General features: G+C 42.6%; 1 protein-coding gene across 1 annotated transcript in view; it reads left to right on the top strand.

The window, feature by feature from the left end:
• LOC138526245 (arylsulfatase D-like) overlaps positions 1 to 15,310 on the top strand; it is a 567,118-nt gene extending 551,808 nt beyond the window's left edge. The window contains exons 9-10 of the mRNA XM_069636738.1: positions 1,998 to 2,119; positions 12,057 to 15,310. Coding sequence (XP_069492839.1) covers positions 1,998 to 2,119; positions 12,057 to 12,424 — 490 coding nt within the window. The 3' untranslated portion in view covers positions 12,425 to 15,310. The remainder of the gene's footprint in view (positions 1 to 1,997; positions 2,120 to 12,056) is intronic.
• Positions 15,311 to 20,905: the final 5,595 nt, after the last annotated feature.

Raw genomic sequence — 20,905 nt, 5'->3', positions numbered from 1 at the left:
TGGGATCCCTAAGGTAAATCCAAGGACAGTGAACGAGGGCCCCAGGAAAGCTGGAGGAGAGGCTAAGCCCAGAAAGACCCAGGGAGAACCCAGGACAAGGAGCAGGGGTCCCCAGGGAAAAGAAGGGGACTGGGACCTGGACCCCAGGAAGGCTCGTGGAGCAGACAGGAGCCAAGGAGAACCCAAGCAGGTAACAGGAGACTGGGAACCAGGCAGGCTGGGGACCAGCAAGGCAGGGAGACAAAGAGAAGGCTGGAGCTGAAGCAAGACCAGGCACAGGGAACAGGAACCACAAGAAGCAGGAGCGAGCAACACGACCGTAGCAACTGCGTTGAGACGCGAATTGCTACTGCTTGCGGTTCCTCTTATGGGCCGCCGGCACTCGCGAGGCCTGAAACGCAAGCCGTTTCGTCTCCGAGCACCGGCGGACCCAGAATGAGGCTTGGAAGGCAAGCCCTTCCCAGCACGGAGGCCCAATCTACGGCGCATGCGCGGAACCGAGACAGTGGTTTCCCGCGCATGTGCCGCAGCCCTCTAGCACCGGCCCCAGCACCTCTCCCCCCGGCGAACGCCCAAGCGCGAAAGCGCGGGTAGATCCGCCAGGAGGTGGGAGAGGGAGCGGGTGCAACGGACCCCGGTCTCCCCAAAAGTGGCGTGACACATCTCCACCCACATCGTCAGGAGTCAGTACCACAGATGGGCTAACTACAGTGACGGTGGGCGGTGGAGTAACAGCAGGAGCACACCTACCGGACACTCTACATGGGCGATACTGCTTTTTTGATAACGTATTGAGTTTCTGTTGCCAGCTTAATGTCTTGTTGCTGTACATAAACGCATAATGTTTTAGGATCTGTTTGGCATTCATTTTCAAATGTATTACATTTCCATAGTATTTATTTTCTTCATTCTCATGAAATGCTTCAATATCAGTCTTTCCACGCTGCATAAATTAGCCAAAGTGCCACATAATTTAGCACAATCTTGCTGCATAATTCCAGTGCTCTATAGTTTATTAAGTTGTATTGATTTTTGAACAAAAACTTGCATCCATGGATAACACAGAAGGTATTATTTTCACTGCACTGCAGATGAAGCAACGAAAAGAGAAAATAAATCTCAGATAATATGTCGTATATAGAATGATATATGCAAATATATACTATTAAAGTACAGGTGATATATTTTAAATGTTATCTAGGAACCAGATAATAAATATGACGTGGAAGTCGAAATAACAGGATAAGAACAACCAACACGAGCTTATAAATTACACTAAATATGCGTTTGGTGGTAAAGTTAATATTTTGTTTATATTATATTATCTGTTTATCTCAATTGCCATTAAAATGATTACAGTAAATTGGAAAATATTTCAAAATGTTAGTCAAAGGTTGGTGGAACAGCGTTTCCGATGTACAAAGATTAGAACTGTCTATGGCCAGAATTTATTCGCGTAATTTGAATCCAAATGGAATTTTTTTGAGTACCTAACTTTTCACCACATGTCTGCACATGGCTCTTAAAGCTATGTTGAGGAGAGAAGGGGATAGCTCAGGGGCAACGAGTTTGAATTGGAAGCAAGACAACGCAGCACAGCTTTGAATCCCGATGGCGTCTTTAGAAAGCAATCTCTTGTATTACCTGTGCTATAAAAGAACAATGGTATATAAATATATGGTGTTGCTATATGTCGTTTCAAATTCATTTCGAATGTGATTTTATTTGCGGATTTTTGCATGGTTCAGCTCTATTAATAAGTATGCTATCTCCTTAATTCCAGTGGTTTTGACAATCCTTGTTGCTCTAAACCGTATTAATCTCACTTATATTTTGTAATGGTTAAGAGTCTGACTGCCATAAGTATAACATTTCTGCAGCGCATACTGCGTGCAAAATCTCTTTTACCACATGGTGAAAACAATTCACTTGCACAGAATGAGAGACACACAGCTCATATGTATCCCGTATGTCCCATATTCTCTACATTCAATTAGAGTCATCGATGGACGAGACCTGATGCCCTTACTAAAGGGAGAAGTTTCCCACTCCGGGCATGAGTTCCTCTTTCACTACTGTGGAGTTCACCTTCATGCAGTACGCTGGCACCAAGTGGAGCGTGAGTACCATTTATTTATTCATTGGACATTTGTAAGGCGCCTATACAACAAATGGTGTTTTATATTAGCCTAACATAAATATTGTGAAGAATTTGTAGGAAGAGCTCATTTTTGTGATGTAGGATTCTGCCCAAAAAATATTGCATGTGTATGCCTTTTTTCTGTCATGAGGAGATACATTAGGCTTTGTTTAACATTTTAGAGGGAGAAAAATAACAGTGGAAACCAAATGTAGAGATTTTGGAAGATAGGAGATTATTAAAAAGAAAGCCAAAATAAAATTGTTTTCTGACAATTTATATAACCCAGCCATTTGATGTGCGAGATGTTTGGATGTACTGCGCAGAATCTTCGGGTTCACTTCATAAAATGCAGACAATAGCTATAATTTAGGGGTTGATTGACGCACATTTTCTGTGAACAAGTAAATCCATGGGCTAGTGTTTCCCTTTATGTGACAAAAGATGTGCCAGATTCACAAAGGGCATCTGTGTGCGTGTCATGGAATCCGCCTTGGTGCCTTTGCACCCCCTAGCCTCCCGCCGACACGCTATTATCCACGCCCCTGGCACTAGAATCTGCCTTTGCTACTGAGAGGTCAGTGTACATAAGGGTAAGTACTGACAATCTGATGTGTATTGCATTTTCAGCCACTACAGTCACGAGTCTGTGGATTGCAGCTTGCAGCTCTTCGGTCCTAGTTACGTGAAATGTACTCCCAGCACCCACATGGCCCTGGGACCATTTTCTATATTAGTGTTGGACATGCGCATGCTACTAATGTCTTCAAGGGTGCGGTCCAGCACATCTTTTGCACAGACTCAAGGCCCTCGGGTAATGCGCAGGTCACCTTTGCGTTTCCAGTGACCTGCACAATTATGTGTTTCAGACACTTGAAGAGTGCATGCATCGTCTGTGCACTCTTCTCAGACAGCATTTTTTCTCTGATTGAAACCTGATGCAATCCTAGATTACTGCACATTTCGAGTCTGTGTGCAATTGGTTCAGAAACTGAATTGGTGTACAGGAGTTCTGTCTTTTCTCCAGCAGCATACACTTTCATTTTAGAGTGAATTATGGCACTGGAGCAAATATCTCCATATCGTCCATCGTATTTTTGAACGTATCGAATAAAGCACCTACAATGTTGATGTTACAAATGTTGATGTTTTTTCAGCCATTGTGGCTTTGGCATGTGCACTTTTTCGTTTACTGGAGATGGGCATATCCTATATCACCCATATGGTGTAGTAGACTTACTCCGATTTTCACCAACTAATTGACTGACTTACAAAATCGTGAGAGCGATTGTCGAATTGCACTTGTATCAACATGTGGGATCTTTCACCTGCTGTCGAAACAATGTGGAGACACCTGGTGCCCAAACATCCCAGCCACCACCACTGTGTGTGGCCAGTAGAATTATGATGTGCATGCCCAATGGCGGAGGAAGTTTTTTGTGCCAGGGGAGTGAGCGGCTTCTATGTGGGGATTTGCATTTTACATGATTAAAAGTTAGTGTTGACAAATATTTGTAGTGCAGGAGAATTAATGTCTCCCACAAATTGATAAAAGTGACTGATGATAAATGTGGGATGGCCAGGGGTATTCCCCAAGAATATTTTTAAACTAATGTTTTCAAGTGGTGTATTTTACAGCACAATTCTTGAAGAAAATGGGTTTAAAAGCCATAAAATGTGCACTTTCTTTGCTAGGCTAACACGTGAATAAATCCAGTAGATGACACATTCACACCAGAGTGTTTTGTAACATTTTCATAATGCCTGTGTCCACTTTATATGCCATTGTCATTGTGAGTAACTTTCCTGCAGCTCTGCCCACAATGTATTACTACTATGGTCACTGTAAATCACTGCCATGATGCTGCAGCCACAATCCGTGCCAGTATGTTCACTTTAAATCGCCTTCATTAAGATACGGCGACAATCTATGCCAACGTGGTCACTGTAAATCACTGCCATGATGCTGTGGTTACAATCTTTACCAGTTTGGCTAATCTACATGAGGATGGTTACTGTAGTTTACTTTTGTGAAACTATGGCCACAATCTATTCCAGTATGGTCACTGTCAATCCCTTTCAGGAAGTTACAGCCACAATCACTGTAAATCAGTTTCATGAAGTTCCGAGCCACAATCTATGGCAGGGATGGTGACAGTAAACTTAGATCACTTTTTTGAAGCTGAAACCACAATATGTACCAGTAAGGTCACTGGAAATCATTTTCTGAAGCTTGGGCCATAATCTATACCAGAGTTCCCTACACAGCACTTAATGACTTTGAACAAAACATTGTCATTGTAAATAGGAAATGCTGCTTGCCAAACAAGTTCAGGCACACACAAACACACAAATCACACACACGCACACCAAACATACACATGCACAATATAGTCTTGCACATACACACATTGCAATAAATTATAACATAGACACATAACACACTTTTTTGTTTTCCTTGCGTTTTGCTTTACTTACCTTCAAGTTCACATTCAGTGTGTCAGAGTTTTGGTCTGGGCATCCGTATGATGGCACTCTCCCCATTGTTGTGGGTTTACTCATGTTTTGGTTCTTTTTCTTAAGGAAATTCAGGATTGCTTCCTCTTCGTAACAGAAGCATGCCCTAAGTCCCTTAGAAATAGGCTGAAAGCATGTGAAAACAACAAGAGCACTGCAAAGGTCAGGATGGGATCATGTACCTGCAGGTGTAGAGGTGGCTCTGTAGCTAGATGCAAGATCCCCTCCACCACCCTGGGCCACTGCTATGCCATGGGTGCTGTGGCGCGATGGGGTAAGGAGACATACAAGGTGTTCTCATTTTGGCTACATACTTTTATTACTAACTCAAAGTAAGTAAACCTGTCTTTCCCTATGTATAGAGGGGTTTTCCCTGTCTCAACAGATATGTGGGTGCTAATCAGAATGTTTGTCCAAACCAAAAAGTACCATCCTCTGTCCAAGCCAGCTTCACTATCCATACTGCTGAGAACTAAACCACCCAATGTTCCAGGTTCTTCTTACCAAAAAGCACCAGGGGAATGACCCCCCCCCCCCTTTCTCCTGGTGAAACCATCCAGTCTTGGTTGGCTGATTAGCAGTCTCTTGTGAAAGGGTCTATTTTACCAAAAGCACTACGACCAGGAGAATGACTCTGGGTCTACTCTGAGGACATTTTCAAGATTGTTCCTTGATAGTCTCTTGAACACCCTTTTAAGTCTTTCCCTTCCTCCCAATGATTAATAAACAACTGAGTTAATCTTTCTCAATTCTTCTTCTTACCATTGATACCCTCTTAGGACTACTTGTATCTTAACTGCAGGGGAGATAACTCTTGGTCCTTTTGATCTCTTTCCTGCAAGTTTCCTGCTTTTACGAGGGAGTTGACTCCTGAGGCACTATTAATATTTAGGACTATTGTCACCACTCGTACGAGGAAGTTCACTCTTGATGTACTCTTTACTTTGAAAGTAGGCTTGGTATTTAGGGAAACTGTCCCTGTGAATCTCTTACCTTTTTCCTCCTTGGCTATCAGCACTAATGTACTGTGGTCTATTTTCAAGGAATACTGGATTTTGGTCCTTTGTCTATCACTGTGATGAGTGATATCACTTCCAAGTTTCAATTGGCTATTGGTTCTCTAGGTATCACTGTGATGGAGATCACTCCTGAGTAACACTTGATTCTTTACATTACTTGAACATTTCTCCGTAATCCTCCTAGGTCGCTGGCGCCTCCTGTTACCTCCCGTTACCTTGGTTCCTGTCTTGGTGCAGCTCTCCAGGACCGTTCTGCTTGTTGCTGTCTGGGCGTATTTTCTGGACCACTCGGTCCACCTCCTAAGGTTGTGCAACCACCAGTGTCCTATAGTGGGTGTTGGAGTTGGATCTGTGCCAACTCACAGAAAGCCTCTGTGCCTGCTGCTCGACATTCTCCTTCTCGATGGCTGACTGCCTCTTGAGTCGGTTAGTCCTCTTATCCGAATTTGAATTTCCTAGGTCGGTATCTCAGGGTGCCAACATTCCTCGCTGCGGCTGCAGGCCAGCTTCCTGTTGCCCAAGTCTCTGAGTCCTTATTCAATCTCTACTTTATACCACAGGGTCTAGCTGTGCATAACATTAAAGTCTCTTTCTCTTCATGCTTCCTTGAAGCCACCTCCTTGCAGTCCCTTGGCAATTCATCCTAAGATTATTTTTCATGTTTCCCTGCATCTTCTTCATCACAGTTATGGTGGATCTTGCAGGTGATACTCTCAGGATGGTTATTAGATGGATTAATCAGGGTTGTGGGTTGGAAAGAAAAGGGTTTAGGGAGGTTATTCATGGTATGGAAGTCTGTATCCCCATGGGGGGAGTCTCTCACTCACATTACCACCCCTAGGGTGACTTTTGGGTAGGAGCCTCGCCTCACTAGCCTCATAGGCAAGGGATCTGATCTGGGGAGAAGTGACGAGATCCTGTGAATTGACACAATGTCTAAGATCTCCCAATGCTAAAGGGTTCCTGTGGTTTAAAGCCTGAAGACTCTATTTGTGGTTTGAGATTTCTCTAGATGGTGCTCTGTCTGCAGCCTGCTCAAAAGGAATTCAAAGCTGCTGAAAGCATGTCAAATAATAGATGGTTACATAGAGTTACAATTGTTACAGAAAAGTAGGTCAAATGTCAGCAGCTCATACATTACAAATAAAATACACAATGTTTTACTTTGACTCGTAAAATACATAAAAGATCAATTTGCTGAGTTTCCCCATAAACAAAATGTTACCAATCAATCAATACAGATGCTTATTTTGGACATAAATATCCATCCATGAAACAAATCATAAAATAATTAAATTATCTCAGTACAATATAGGATCAAGCGGACTGCAGATACAAGATCATAAACGTGCATTAGCCTATAATAATTCCTGATAGATTACTAAGTAGGACGACAATAGACTATTTCTGACATGCAATGCTTGTCTGAAGTATGATGAAAAGGACGAGAAACCAATTGCCTATCTGGCCGGAGCATGTATATGTATGTCAATATTGTCTAAAAACCAATTCCCTCAAGATAGGCTTCAGCATTCTTTGTCTGATGTCTGCATAAGCCAGGCAGACTATTATAACATTTGTAAGGTCCTCTATCAGTGCCATGCAAAGAAAATCACTTTTGTTAGTGTGTTGACCTGTCCATTTTGCCATAACCACTCTTAGATGGAAGCAATTAAATCTTGGCCTTGTATTGGTGTTTCTTTCATAACCATGATTTGACCATACTAGCTAGTTTTGCATGAGCCCAGAGGGTAAAACTAAATGTCTGCGGTTAGATGGTTTAAGTAATTCGCTAGACTCATGCAAGCTTTGTTTATACACAGCCTTCCATCTACTCCATTGATCTGCCATATTAATGTCCAAAATGGGAGGGGGGATAAAATGGCTACCTGCATGGTTTTTTCCTAGATAAGATTTCACATTCTGAACCCAGGGTATCCCATTTGTACCCAATTTAGCTAGTAAGGCCTTTATAACACCATGCGTGCGCCTCAATTCAGAATACTGAATGCATGCTGTGCCTTCGCACCTTAGCATACAATTTTGTCTACGTCCCAGCATTCCTCGAGGCAAATTTTTTTTGGCGCAAACATTTTGCCCTAGCTTCCACCTATATCTTTATCTTTTTTTTCTTTGTTTTTTTGTAGCACAACACACATCTCGGAGATCAGTTTTCCGAACAATTTACTGCATACTTATATTATGGAGGTACATGGGAAGCACACAAAGAGCAGTCACTCATTCAAAACTAGTCAAATTTTTGAGACTATAAAAATTAAGCCAATATTCCAATGTCTGACCAAATTTGTTAATAAGAATTTCTCACATGGTACGTTTTTGTCACAATGGCCAGGCCAAGATCATTATTCAAAGGACCTTATCATTCAGTTTCCCTCTGGGTTGCATCTTACATGCTTAGTTAGCAGAGCTTTACAATATCTCTTGGACGTAATTCATGTTATACAAGTCATCAGAGGTTTGGCCGTAATTTGGTAGTGAATACAATGAATTGCCCCCCAAATCAATTACTGTTACTGCCACTCGGTCCCGTTGACTTACCACAGGATTTTGAGTCCTCGTATGGTGGTTTTCGTCGAATGAAAGTTAAGGCTCTCTTAGTGTAAGGACAGGCCACCCATGCTCACTCAGTTTGATGATTTAGCTATAAAGCATTGAATCTCAATATAAAAAAATCAAGTTTCCACATATTTTAAAGAAAAAGCTTAATGATAAGGACATTTAGAATCAGCATTCCAAAACTAGTAAAAAAACAAAGTAATGGTGCTTAAAATATTCTAATAGATTTTCTGATTTAGAATCTCAGAGACATCGTTTCACCAAGCCAAATGATGGGTGTACTGATGCTTAACACATTCCGGTTCTATAACTCTCATCAGAAGCATAAATGACTGAGAAAAATAAAGAGAAAAATAGATTTTTAAATAGCAGGTCTCAATTTGAGGAAATCAATAGCACTCCCCTAAACCCCAATTTAAGTTATTCAAAAAGATACCTGTATACATTCGTTTCCTTAAAAACCGGAGTGCAATTTTCGCCTCCCTGGAGAGAGAGAAGATAAAGGGATTCAAGTTCCTTATTTAAGAGTAATTTATATAAAATCAATGTGATGCAATCTAATAGCATAAAAGTGCCTGTATGTTTCAGTCATTGTGCGCGATTGTCATCGCGCATATTTTGTTGCCACAATTTTAATACAAGACACAGATATCATTATTTAATGTTGGTTCCCAAATTTGTTAATTCGTATAGGTGGTTGTTGAATACAAGTTTGCAAATGATACTGTCCAAAACAAATATAAATTATATCAAATCAAACCACATTGTGAGTGTAGTTAGAATAAACATATCTATGATAGTGTGGGCCGTATTCTTGTGACAGACATCTTGGTGAATCTAGAGGGCATCTCTACACAGTTGGAACAGATAATAAAACTGGATATATTCCATAGTATTCATAGAAAATGCTGAACTACGTTCAAATAATTCAGACCTGTGAGTCTATAAAATAGCTCATCTTTGAGGTAGTAATTGCCCCCTCTTTTTCATTTTGGGACTACAAAATGCAAACTTGCATCCGAGCAACATATGATTGTGCACAAAGGGATGTGAGAGTGGAGATACACAATTATTTTGGCCTGTTGTAGAACAATGTTCATTCCATCTTATCTTGGCCTTACTATTTGTTTTGTCAACGTAACATTTCTCACAGGGGCATCAAATGCCATAAATGACACCCTGTGAGTCACATGTACCAAAATTGCGTAAGAAGACTTTTTTACCAGTCGATGGATGAAGGATTAATGGGCTATTTATGATAGAATTACAGTGTCCACAATGTAGGCATGGCCCAGATTGGTGTAATAAGTTTCAAAAGAAGCAGTGCGTTAGAATCTTGAACCTTGTGCAGTGAATGGGTGATGTTATGAAAGAAAATCTGTTACCACGCATGGTAACAATGCAGCAACGATCTGCATGACTTACTCATTTGGACCCGGTAGTTATCCCCTATTTTATAAGCCCACTTCTCTCTTTTGGGGACATATGATATTATTTTATGTAGTAATACTGCATGAATACTAAAGCATTTATTACTGCATTTTTGTGGAACTAAATGGTATACCGTTGTTTCATGGCCAGTATATTTTTCGATGTTTTTTTCCCGAAAACCCCAAATATTTTTACAATAATTCTATGATTTTTTATCTGGTAAAAAAACGAATCGAAACAAAAATGGGGATGAAACAACATAGACCTGAACTAAATACCACTTATTCTACCACTACCACCAGGCCCTGTGTATCTGGTAAACTGGAGTGCCCAGATATACTGCAAGGCGATGGATAACTCAGGCATGAGGAAAAATAGGCATTTAACATTGTTGCCTGACGTGGCTGTGAAAAATAGGGCAAAACCACATGCTGCCTTGCGCCACTTAACACATGTAGAAATTCCAACTACTAGGTCAGGATTGTCTTACTCGAGCCGAGCTTTAGGATACCGGAGCAAGCACCTATTATTGTCACACTTGCCGATTATATCATTTGAATGAAAATGCATCAATGACGACATAACTGTCATCTTGATCTATTCTGAGGTACTGTGACTAAGTAATCAGGATATCTATAAAGAAATCCTGACGCTGTCGAACTAGTTAATACACAATTTAAAGCAGCTTTGAACCTAACATTAACTGCCTTGTTATGAGCTTGGCGGTAATTCGGCAGTAAACCGAATTACTCAATTACCATCAAAATAGTTTACCTTTACTGTTACCCCCACTCAGGCCGGTATGTTTACCACAGGATTATGAGTGGTGGTATAGAGGTGTAATTCTCCCTTTCTGGAGTCCATATGACTCAGTTGCGATTTTGGTCGATTTACTCTGAGCGGTAATTCCGCTGAGGTAAATCCACAGATTATTGGAGGAAAAGTGGAAAATCTATCACCAGTAAAAAGCTGGAGATAAATACACCACTTTTCCTTCAAATTCGGAATTCGTCAGTGCAGTAATTACCATCAAAATAGTTTACCTTTACTGTTACCGCCACTCAGTCCAGTAGGTTTACCACAGGATTACGAGTGATGGTATAGAGGTGTAATTCCCACTTTGTGGAGTCCATATGACTCAAATTGGATGATGGCGGATCTACCACCAGCAGAAAGCTGGAGATAAATATGTCACTTTTCCTCCAAAGTCGAAATTTGGCCGTGCAGTAAAAATGCGGATAATTCTGTTACTGCCAAAAAAAGTGGGTGTAATGCAATTACAAAAACCTTTTTACTGCACCGCTGAACTTGAAATGAGGCCCAAAGTTTTATTTTCGTGTTAAAAGAAAGTCAGCTGTTGTGTTTTGATATACACTGCTGAACCATTGTTTTATGATTAATGCAACTGTTATATGAAAATGGCTTATCCTTTGAAAAGTATGTAGGTCATTATGTCAACAACCAACATGTCCTGCAACACAAGTCTGAAAGATATAGCCAGACTTACCAGAGGCCCAGGGACAGTAGTTCCCTCACTCCCCCACAGTGGTATACTGTGATATTAACGAATTAGGAATAACTAACAACTTTTTAAACAACAAAGTGGGGTTGGAGTGGGTTATGGACCTAGGGAAACAGGGGATTTGGAGGGTCACCCCCCAAATTAAAAAAGGTGTATTTTTTGTTATTTTAGGGTCGTGACACTAGCTTTAGTTATTCCAGTTTTTGTTGTAATCACATGGAACAGCACAGTGGCTCACAATTTACCAACTCCAAGTAAGGGGCCATGATCCCCTTCAAATCAGCACTCCGCCTTTCCCCATTGCTGACCCTGTCTGTGCAGCAAAGCTATGAAAACCAAGTAGTATTTAATAGATGTTGTGACTGACACTCCAGGGTGCTGTAAGTGCGCTGAGGCCCTGCATTTTATTTTAGTACCTGGTGCGTGCTGCACCAGGAGCAGCACAGGCTTGGATAAACTGGTTCCACATATCATCGGCCAGTTAGAGTTTGGGATTGTTGTCTGTGTCCTACTGGTGCATGAAGTTTGGCCTCTTGTGTAGAAGGAGCCTGAGTGGCCCCATGCGTATAATAAAAGCAACTTAATTGCTAACTGGTATGAATTTTGTTTGACCTCTGATATCTTACCTTTCATAGGAAGTAGGTGGGTCCATTGGTTGATGTTTGAACTGGGGTCCTAATCCTAGATTTGATTCTAGATATACTTCCTGGCATGGGGCACATCACCTGTCTTCTAGTTTATTAACCTTGCCCCGAATTGTATACTGTGAGTGTTTATACTTTGCATAAATACTACATATAATTGGAAATTAACATTTTCTTTTCTTTTGACTTGGTTCTTTCTGTACTAGGTGACACTGTATGGAAAGCTCACTATACGACTCCAAACTTCTATCCGGAAGGGGCAGGAGGCTGCTATGGCACAATCCTATGCCTCTGCTCTGGAGAACAAGTGACCCATCACCATCCTCCACTGCTATTTGATCTCTCCAGAGACCCCTCTGAAGATTACCCGCTTTCGCCTACTACTGAAGTGCAGTTTGAAGAAATTCTGGAATCCATAGACCTAGCAGTAAGGGAGCATAGGCGCACACTGACCCCAGTGCCAAATCAGCTCTATGGGTATCAAAATATTTGGAAACCCTGGCTGCAGCCATGCTGTGGGACTTTTCCTGCTTGTTGGTGCGACACAGAAGTTGATCATTTAAACAATAACTGAACATTTGAAAATATTCAGTAATGTAAACTGTACCTTGCACATTCAATGCAACTTTAGTGATGATATTGCTGTCCCAGGAGTATTATTTTTTCTTTGTTTTCTGTCTTTCTTCTTTAAACTCTGACTTGAGCTGAGATGCAAAGACTATGAAGCAGGACACAAAGTATCATAGGTCACTGTACTAGGTGTAGACTTATGGGAAGGATATAAAGGAGTGATTAATACATATTCGTACCCAGCGAGGAGGGTGTGGCAGCCTCACAGCCATTGAGGAGGTTCAGAACAGGGTCTTTACCACACAGTAAAGACCCCGCTCTGAGCTTCCTCAGAGCGGGAAGCTGCCATTTTTCCCTCACTGGGAATCAGGTAAGTGCCAAAGGTCAGATCCCCCGTTCCCTGACACTTTCAAATACTGTACAGAACAGTCAAAATATTCACTAAGAGTCTTCCCACATTATAGATTAATCAATAAATCCAACAAGACATGTATATCCAATTTTTTGTAAACAAAATATAGATTTTTATTAATAAGAAATGTTCAGCAAAACAATTCACAAGTCCTTGTTCTTTGGCGCTGTTGGGTTCCGTTACTCCGAAGCAGTTTGCCATTTAAAAATGACTGCCCCTACACACTTGTCTTGCTTCCCGGATGCCTGTCTGTAGGCCTGCCCTTCAATGCAGCTGATAGGCTGACTGCAGAAGAAATGGAACTTCCTCCCGGCCCCCTTTAAAGGCAGATTTTTAAGGCCTCTCACTGAGAACCCTGTCTGGCCCTGCACGAACACCATCCAGATCCCACCATGGATGGACCTGATACGGAGGTAAGCCCCTTTGGGCTCCGTTACTCAGAAGCAGTTTGCTATTTAAAAATGGCTGCCACAACACACTTGTCTTGCTTCCTTGATGCCTGCCTGCCCGTAGGCTTGCCTTTCCACGCATCCGATAGGATGACTACAGAATAAATTGAACTTCCCCCAGGGAAGCCGGCCCACTTTAAAGACAGACTTTTAAGGCCTCTCACTGAGAGTCTGTTTGGCTTTGGGCTCCGCTCCTGCTGCTGCCAAACCTGCCAGCCCTCTGATGCCGGCACAAGACAGCACCAGCATACTCCATTTAGCTGCGAAGGAAAAACGGTTGTCCCACTTTTCATGCGGCCAAGGTAAGAAGTGCCCTGGATCTTCTCACACCTGCTGTTCTGTAACTCACTCCATCACTGTGCAATCGTTTCTTGCTGGCCTTCCACAACCCACATGCTTCTTACCAATCTTACAGCCCTGCCCATTAGCTGATGGTATGTGCTGCCCGCAACATACCACTTTATCCTCCACCCCTCAAATGCATGTCTGCACTGCCCGTGCACCCTATTTGCCGACCACAACCTGCTGTACACCCATTACTCAGGACCCTGAGCCCCTCTCCCTCCACGACCCCCCGGATGAGCCTGGTCATGACAACCTGCTGCCTCTGAGCACACACTCCTCCTACGTCAGGCCAAGCCTCCAGTTTCTAGTCCAGATATACTCTGTCCAACCAATCAGATCTCTGCAACATTGCTCCCCCACCATGCTTGCCCAAGGCTGCTATTTTGTCCCACACCATTTCTACCAATGGCGCGCATATAGCAGGCCCAACCCCGGGCTCAACCCCTTGGTGCATTGTACAACACTGGCAAGCCTCCACTCTGGTCATTCCTGCATTCAACTACCTCTAACTTATCCCCAGCTACAGGTAATCACACACACCCCCACTCCTCTTTGGAACCGACACTGAACCAGACAACATCACTTTCAGTAAGCACAAGCCAGCTCTTACCCAAGCAGTGATGGAAGCCTACCTTACCCATTGCCATGTGATTCGACCACGCATAAAACCACTAGCAGCATAACTTCTTTTGTAGCTGCCCCCGGCATATTTAAGATGTCCCTTCCTCACTACAGCCCTAGTGCTAAATGCCACCATGACAAAGGGTCCAAGCACAACCACCACAGGTTCCTCCTTACTACAGCCACCCCCCCATCTTGCGCTCCCATACCATCACTGCTTTAGGATCTCCATCCTCACAGGCCTGCCGACTCCCACCCCACATCAGCCTTGTACAATGCAGGAGCCACTTAGCCATGCTTGTGATCTTTCAGTCTCTCCAGCCTCAGAGATAGAACAGCTTCCCAGATGCCCCTATTCCAGAATGTATCATCCCCTCACTAGGAGCCACTAGACTTTCTAGAATTACCCCCGCAAAGGCCGCCCCTCCCTGCTGCCCACTAGCGATGTACACCTGGCACCCCCCCCAATCTAAGCAACCTGTGTCATAAAATGTGCTCATATTAATGTACACCTTATAGGAGCACATGCAATTGATGTTCATGACCTTCTGCTGGAACACCACCTCAACATCCTAGCCACTACAGAATCCACCTCAACATCCTAGCCACTACAGAATCATGGCAGCACAATGCCTGTGGCCTGCTCTTCTCCCTTCAAAGAAATTCATGATGACCAGGAACATGTAGCTCACACCCTGAGGATGGATCTACGATCCGAAACGTGTTGGTGACAGAAACACTGTTAAAGAGCTGTTTTGGAGCTACAAGCTACAAGGATTGTATGATATAATGTGGAAAATTCATGTGTGAACACCTAGACACACTGTAGTCTGCACATACATTGAAGAAATTGTTGTTTTAGATTATATCTTATCCCAAATGAGGACATTTGTGATATCATTGTACGTGGTTGGTAACAAAGACTCTTGTACGATTACTGTATTGTCCCTGACTCCAATTGGATGGACCAAGTGGGGGGGTATGGACAGTCAAAACCTTGTGTGATCAATAATATCAACACTTTAATGTTGACAGTGAATTATTACTAAATAGCAAAGACAAATGTGTTTTGAATCTTTATCCTATTTAAATTGAAACCACATTGTGATTGAGGCGAATTACTGTCCTCACTAATAGTGAGGTAACTGATTCTGTGATTAACTAAACTACATTGGGACAATTGTCCCCTTAAGAGTGCATTTGGGCCTACTGTGTAGCGATAAATAGTTGTGTTTTTGTTTTGTTCTTTGTCCCAAGTGGGTTCTTTACACTGCACACATGTTTAATCGAATGTTAGCATCTAGAATATCTATAGAGATAGACAAGTCTCTCAATTTGAGACAGACAAGTCAGTGCACCCCTACATCCAAATGGTCCCAATCGCTGAGACCTTGACATGCCCCTCTTAACCACACCTCATATGAAAACGATGACTAAATTCATTACCTTGGGTGACATTAATCTGGGATTTCAGACCCCAAAGCATCTGCCCCTGTGACGGGCCCCTGGGGGACCCTCGTGCATGGAAACAAAGCACAATCACCACACACGAACTGATACACCAGACACAAGGTTCTATTCCCAAAATCTAGGGTATATTGCAAAGCAAATAGTCTCAGTCGGCCGACCGGATCTCACTTCCCGCAATGTGTGCTACCCAAACGTCGTGGGATGCAAGAGAACGAACATTTTACATCAGTTACATATATACAAAATGACCACCATATTATCAGTAGTGACACATTCAAAACCGCCCATCTGTATCTTCTTTAGCAAGGGTTTGGTGATTGACAATTATGACGAATATGACACCCTCAAAGACATTTATTCAGCGACAGTTGCAATCTATGAAGGTGCAGACACTATTCTTTGTTACGGAGAACATAGTGCTCTTGTTCTGCAAGCAAGCTGTGTTCGTAGGAGGGACACATTCCAAGCCTTACTATCTCTGTTTCTATTTGTGAGCTAAAGGTCGGCTTGATCTAAAGGGGCCCAGGAAAAGGGGGGCCATGAAAGAGAGTATAATTCTGTTCATTAACTGTCTATTTCTACAGTTTCTAGCTGGCACCTGCTTGGTGATTAAATGCCTTTCTGCTTACTTCCAAGGACTTGTGAGAGAGGAGAACGGTCCATTGCCGTCTGGGCTGTCTGGGCTAGTCCGTCAACATGTGACTTGTGGCCTTGCTCTGTGCATGAGCAGAAGGGAATAGAATTCACTTTTAGCAAAGCATTTGAACAGAAAAGCAAAGAGAAGGAAAATGGACGCTGTATGGTTATGCTGACGATTCTGTACTGATGATGCTAGACATATGATGCGGTTGGTTTTCGGCCAACATAATATACCGTCTATGCTATGGTAAGGTATTTTCTAGACTAACAAACCCTCCTCTTGGCCGTAAGCCAAATGCATCAACCATAAATCATGTGTTCCTCCGACCATGTATCTGATTCTGAACTCTGCATACTGCTATAATCGTCATCTTCCTCATCGATATTAATCGACATTAATTCTTTCACAGTCTGCATTTCGTGGTTCGTGATTGTATTTACTTTGGGAGTTCTTTTTTTGTGTCATCATGTGTATACATTCATCACTTATTTCAGTGGAAATTATTGGTATGCAGTGTATGCAACAACAACATGTTAGGAAGATTCCAAGTACTGCTGCTAGAATTGCAGCTAATTTCCATCCCGGTGAGCGTAATAATTCCCAAAACCAGGAGCTTATGTTCAACTCCCAACTACCTGCGGAGGGGTGGAGGTCAGAGCGCAGGACTTTTTTTAACTGTAACTTTTTTATTGCCTCAAAAATCGTATGGGAGGAGTCACTTACAAATACGCAACACGATGACTGCACGATTTTCAAACTCCTCCACGATCAGCCAAAAGTATGTCAAGAGCCATTCTATTTTGAAGTGTCATTAATCTAATTGCTTTTTCCTCCAGAGTCATATTATACAATATATACGTTGTTCCATTTATTGTTTTCTCTCAAATTCTGGACAGTTGTCTTATATTGTATGAATTTATTGCTTGACCCCAAAATGGTATAAATGATTTTACTACATCTTCTGCAATTAATCCTCCTTCCTCATCTTGTCGTGGCCTCGATCTGGATAATTTTGCTATGTCTGACGTTTTTGAAAGGAATACCCCCGGGAAAAGAATCCCTAAGTAACAAGTACCTCCCCAATTTCTAGGCAACCATGGATAAGCTTTTTCCCCACATATGAAATAGACAGGGTCACCTACATATACTGGTTCTTTCTCTCTCTCTCTCTCTCTCTCTCGGATTGCAATAGTCGTACACCTATTGAATGTCCCTACTGAATAGGAGCCCTTCTTTCACAAGCAAAATGGAACAGTGTGAGGACTGTAATTTATTGTATACGAGGGGGGCACTGTACCTTTACTCCCTAGTGGGTTCATGTGAAACGTGATTACAGATGATTTATATGGCACATATAATCTACCTTGTGGCGTTATTACTGGTGTTCTCATTCTTGCTCTGTGAAATATGGAGCAACCTACAGGTTTCATTACCACTTCTTCAAATTCGTCCATGTTTGTCTTATCTAATCGGACTGTTTGACTCTTATTCCATTTCCCATAATATAGTGCACTTAATGATGCATAACATGCTGAACTTAACGGCAATGGCTGCACGTACCAACCTATTCCCTTTCCACCATGTTGTTGTATATGCGCACACCCCCAACAATAGTTTTTTCTCAGGATTGAGTGCGTCATGTTCATTATCAGAAGTAACGTGTTATTCCCTGCGCCTTCCCTGTGTCTTTCTTCCATCGGGGGCAAAGTATAAGAGATTACATGGACTGGGCTTTCGGTGACAGAAACATTACTAATAGGCAAAAACACACCTAATGGATGTATTTCCTCTAAATACCATAATACCAGGACTATTGATATCAGTGCAAGTAGACTCATAATGCACATGAATATCGTGATGATTAGCATACATCTTTTACGGCAACTGTTTCACGGCAATTTTATAGTCTCTATTTACTACATTATCAGCATTGGTGCAGGAGGGGGCAGGAAGAGGTATAGGCCTCTTCTTGATTCTTCTTCTCCAACAATGTTCGTAGTGAATACTTCTTACCGCTGCACTCGTTGAAATACCAGTAAGTTTGAAAATATTAACAAAGTGTTTGGGCCATTTCTCGGCAGCCTGGATTGCTAAATGTAAGGCAAGATTATGGTGCTTCTGCACACTGCTCAAAAGACTCCAGAGCAAACATCAATTGCCGCTCATTCGCACAGGGTGATCAACACATGGACTTTTTTATTTTCAAAGATAGCACCGGGAAGCCACTTTACAGAGCTGTCAGATTGGCATAACCCCCACGCTCCACTCCCCTAGGCTTCCGATTCCCACTTCATCCATCATGGGAAATATAGGCAACAAAAGGAACACGAAATCAGATCACTTTCGATTTTCAGAACGTAGGTTGTACCGTATTGCTCCAGGTACTGTGTGATCGATGATTAGTGCGGGTGCACTTCCAGATTCAGGCTTGGAGTCAACCTGCGGCGCAGCAATTGATGGTGGGCGCCAAAGTGATGATGCAGGTTTCGTGTTAACCTGTGGTGATGCAAATTCAGCTGGGCAAAGTTGGGGCACTCTTAGCCCTTTCTCCTTTTTAGCAATCTTTACAGGCTTTGTCTCGGGCTCAGGCAGAATTTGCGGCAGAGAACTGGCAATGATGTCCTTCGAGTCAGAGGCATCTGTTTCTTCCTTGTCGTCTGGATCAGGCAGTTCTTTCAACGGGGATGGAATTCTCTTAGTGTGAGTGGCATGAATCCACGCCTTCCGACTGTCCACATGGACTGCAGTTTGTGTTGCCAGGTGAACCTGCTAGGGCTCACGCCATCTTGGTGCAAGCGATGACTTCCTTTCAAAGTTTTTAATGAGAATCCAGTCTCCCAGCTGCAGACAATGCCCCGGGCCAGTATATCTGACAGGAAGAACCTCCTGCACCTGCTGATGAATCAAACAAAGCTTCTGTATTAAAAGGTTACAATATGTACTAAGCACAGGATATTCTATTTCACTCAACCGCCTTGGCTGCGGCACACACCAAACATTAGCCGGTCTCCCCATCACAATTTTGTATGGGGAGAGTCCAGCCCTTGCCGGCACAGATGTGCGCATGCAATTCAAAGCTAAAGGTAATGCATCCGACAATCTCAGCTTGCTCCCTGCACAGATTTTGCTTATTTTACGCTTTAATATGCCGTTGTGGTGCTCAACAAGCCCAGCACTCATCGGATGCCTGGCGCAATGGAATCGTTTATCAATCTGGAGGCCTGCACATATCTATAACAACATGGCGGCAACAAAATGCTGGCCGTTATCTGACCATATGACACGTGGCAGGCCGAATCGGAAAAAGTACTCTTTTAACATTACTTTAGCAGTGCTCATGCTGTGCAGTCCTTCAGCGGATATGCTTCCACCCATTTACTGAACGCACACACTACCACCAGGATGTATTTTAGGTTCTGACATCTTTCCATTTCTATGAAATCATCTATGAAATCAAAATGGATCACCTCAAAGGGCATAGAGGCGGGGCCAAAACTACCTGTTGGAGTAGCTGTTCCTTTTCCAACATGGTGTTGCAGACATGTTGTACAATTCTAAACTAGTCTTTCCACATTTTTTCTTATGTGCATGTTCTGCCATACTGTAGTTAAATGCTGAACCATTTTTTGTGCACAGATGTGCGTGGGACTGTGGGCCATGGTGACCATTGCAGTTACGTAGGAGTTGGGCAGCATCCATTTTCTACTCTCCTTGTCCACCCAGCAACCTTCCAAGTCTAATTCTGCAGTTGCATCCGCCTGCATTTCTTTCACTGTAGCAATCCCATTCTCTATCATGCAGGGCACTTCTTCTGACTGTACTATCAACATTTTTGTGCTTAAGTCAGTGGCAATTTGTTTTGCAATTTTGTCTGCAAATGCGTTTCCTTCTCCCACCTTACATGTTATTTTTTTTATGGGCTTCACATTTCATTATCGCCAGTCGCTTCGGACACGTAAGTGCAGACAGCAATCACACGATCAAAGGGCCATGTTGGATTCTAGTTCCATGTGATGTTAGGAAACCCCTCTCAGCCCAGAGTCAGCCAAAATTGTGCACCACCCCAAAGGCATACTGACTGTCAGTATATGTTTACATTTAGATTTTCAGAAATTTCACATGCTCTTGTCAATGCTATTATCTCTGCTGCCTGCGCTGAATTGTGTGGGATCCTTTGGCTCTCTACAATAGTCTTTAGTATCGAAATGGCATAGGCAGCAGTTGACGTAGGAACCATCACAAAACAGTTCTCCACCTGGCTCTTTCTGTGGGGTGTCTGTTAGGTCAATTCTTCCCTTCGTTTCTTCTTCAGTAACCATTAAACAATCATGGGGAGGTGATTCATTCTCACCTGTTTATTCCCTGGGTAGGGGCATTAATTCTGCAGGGTTCAAAGCGCAACACCTCTGAATTTGAATATGTGATGCGAACAGGATAATTTCATATCTAGTCAATCTAGCTGATGTGAGCTGTTGCATCTGCGTTCTGTTTAAGAGAACGTCTATTGCGTGTGGCACCATCAAAATTAAGGTGTGCCCCAACACCATC

The sequence above is a fragment of the Ambystoma mexicanum genome, chromosome 7p (genome assembly GCF_040938575.1).
Source record: "Ambystoma mexicanum isolate Mex_15411 chromosome 7p, UKY_AmexF1_1, whole genome shotgun sequence".
Taxonomy (NCBI): domain Eukaryota; kingdom Metazoa; phylum Chordata; class Amphibia; order Caudata; family Ambystomatidae; genus Ambystoma; species Ambystoma mexicanum.
The sequence above is the reverse complement of the archived record's forward strand: the minus strand, read 5'-3'. Positions and strand labels throughout refer to the sequence as shown.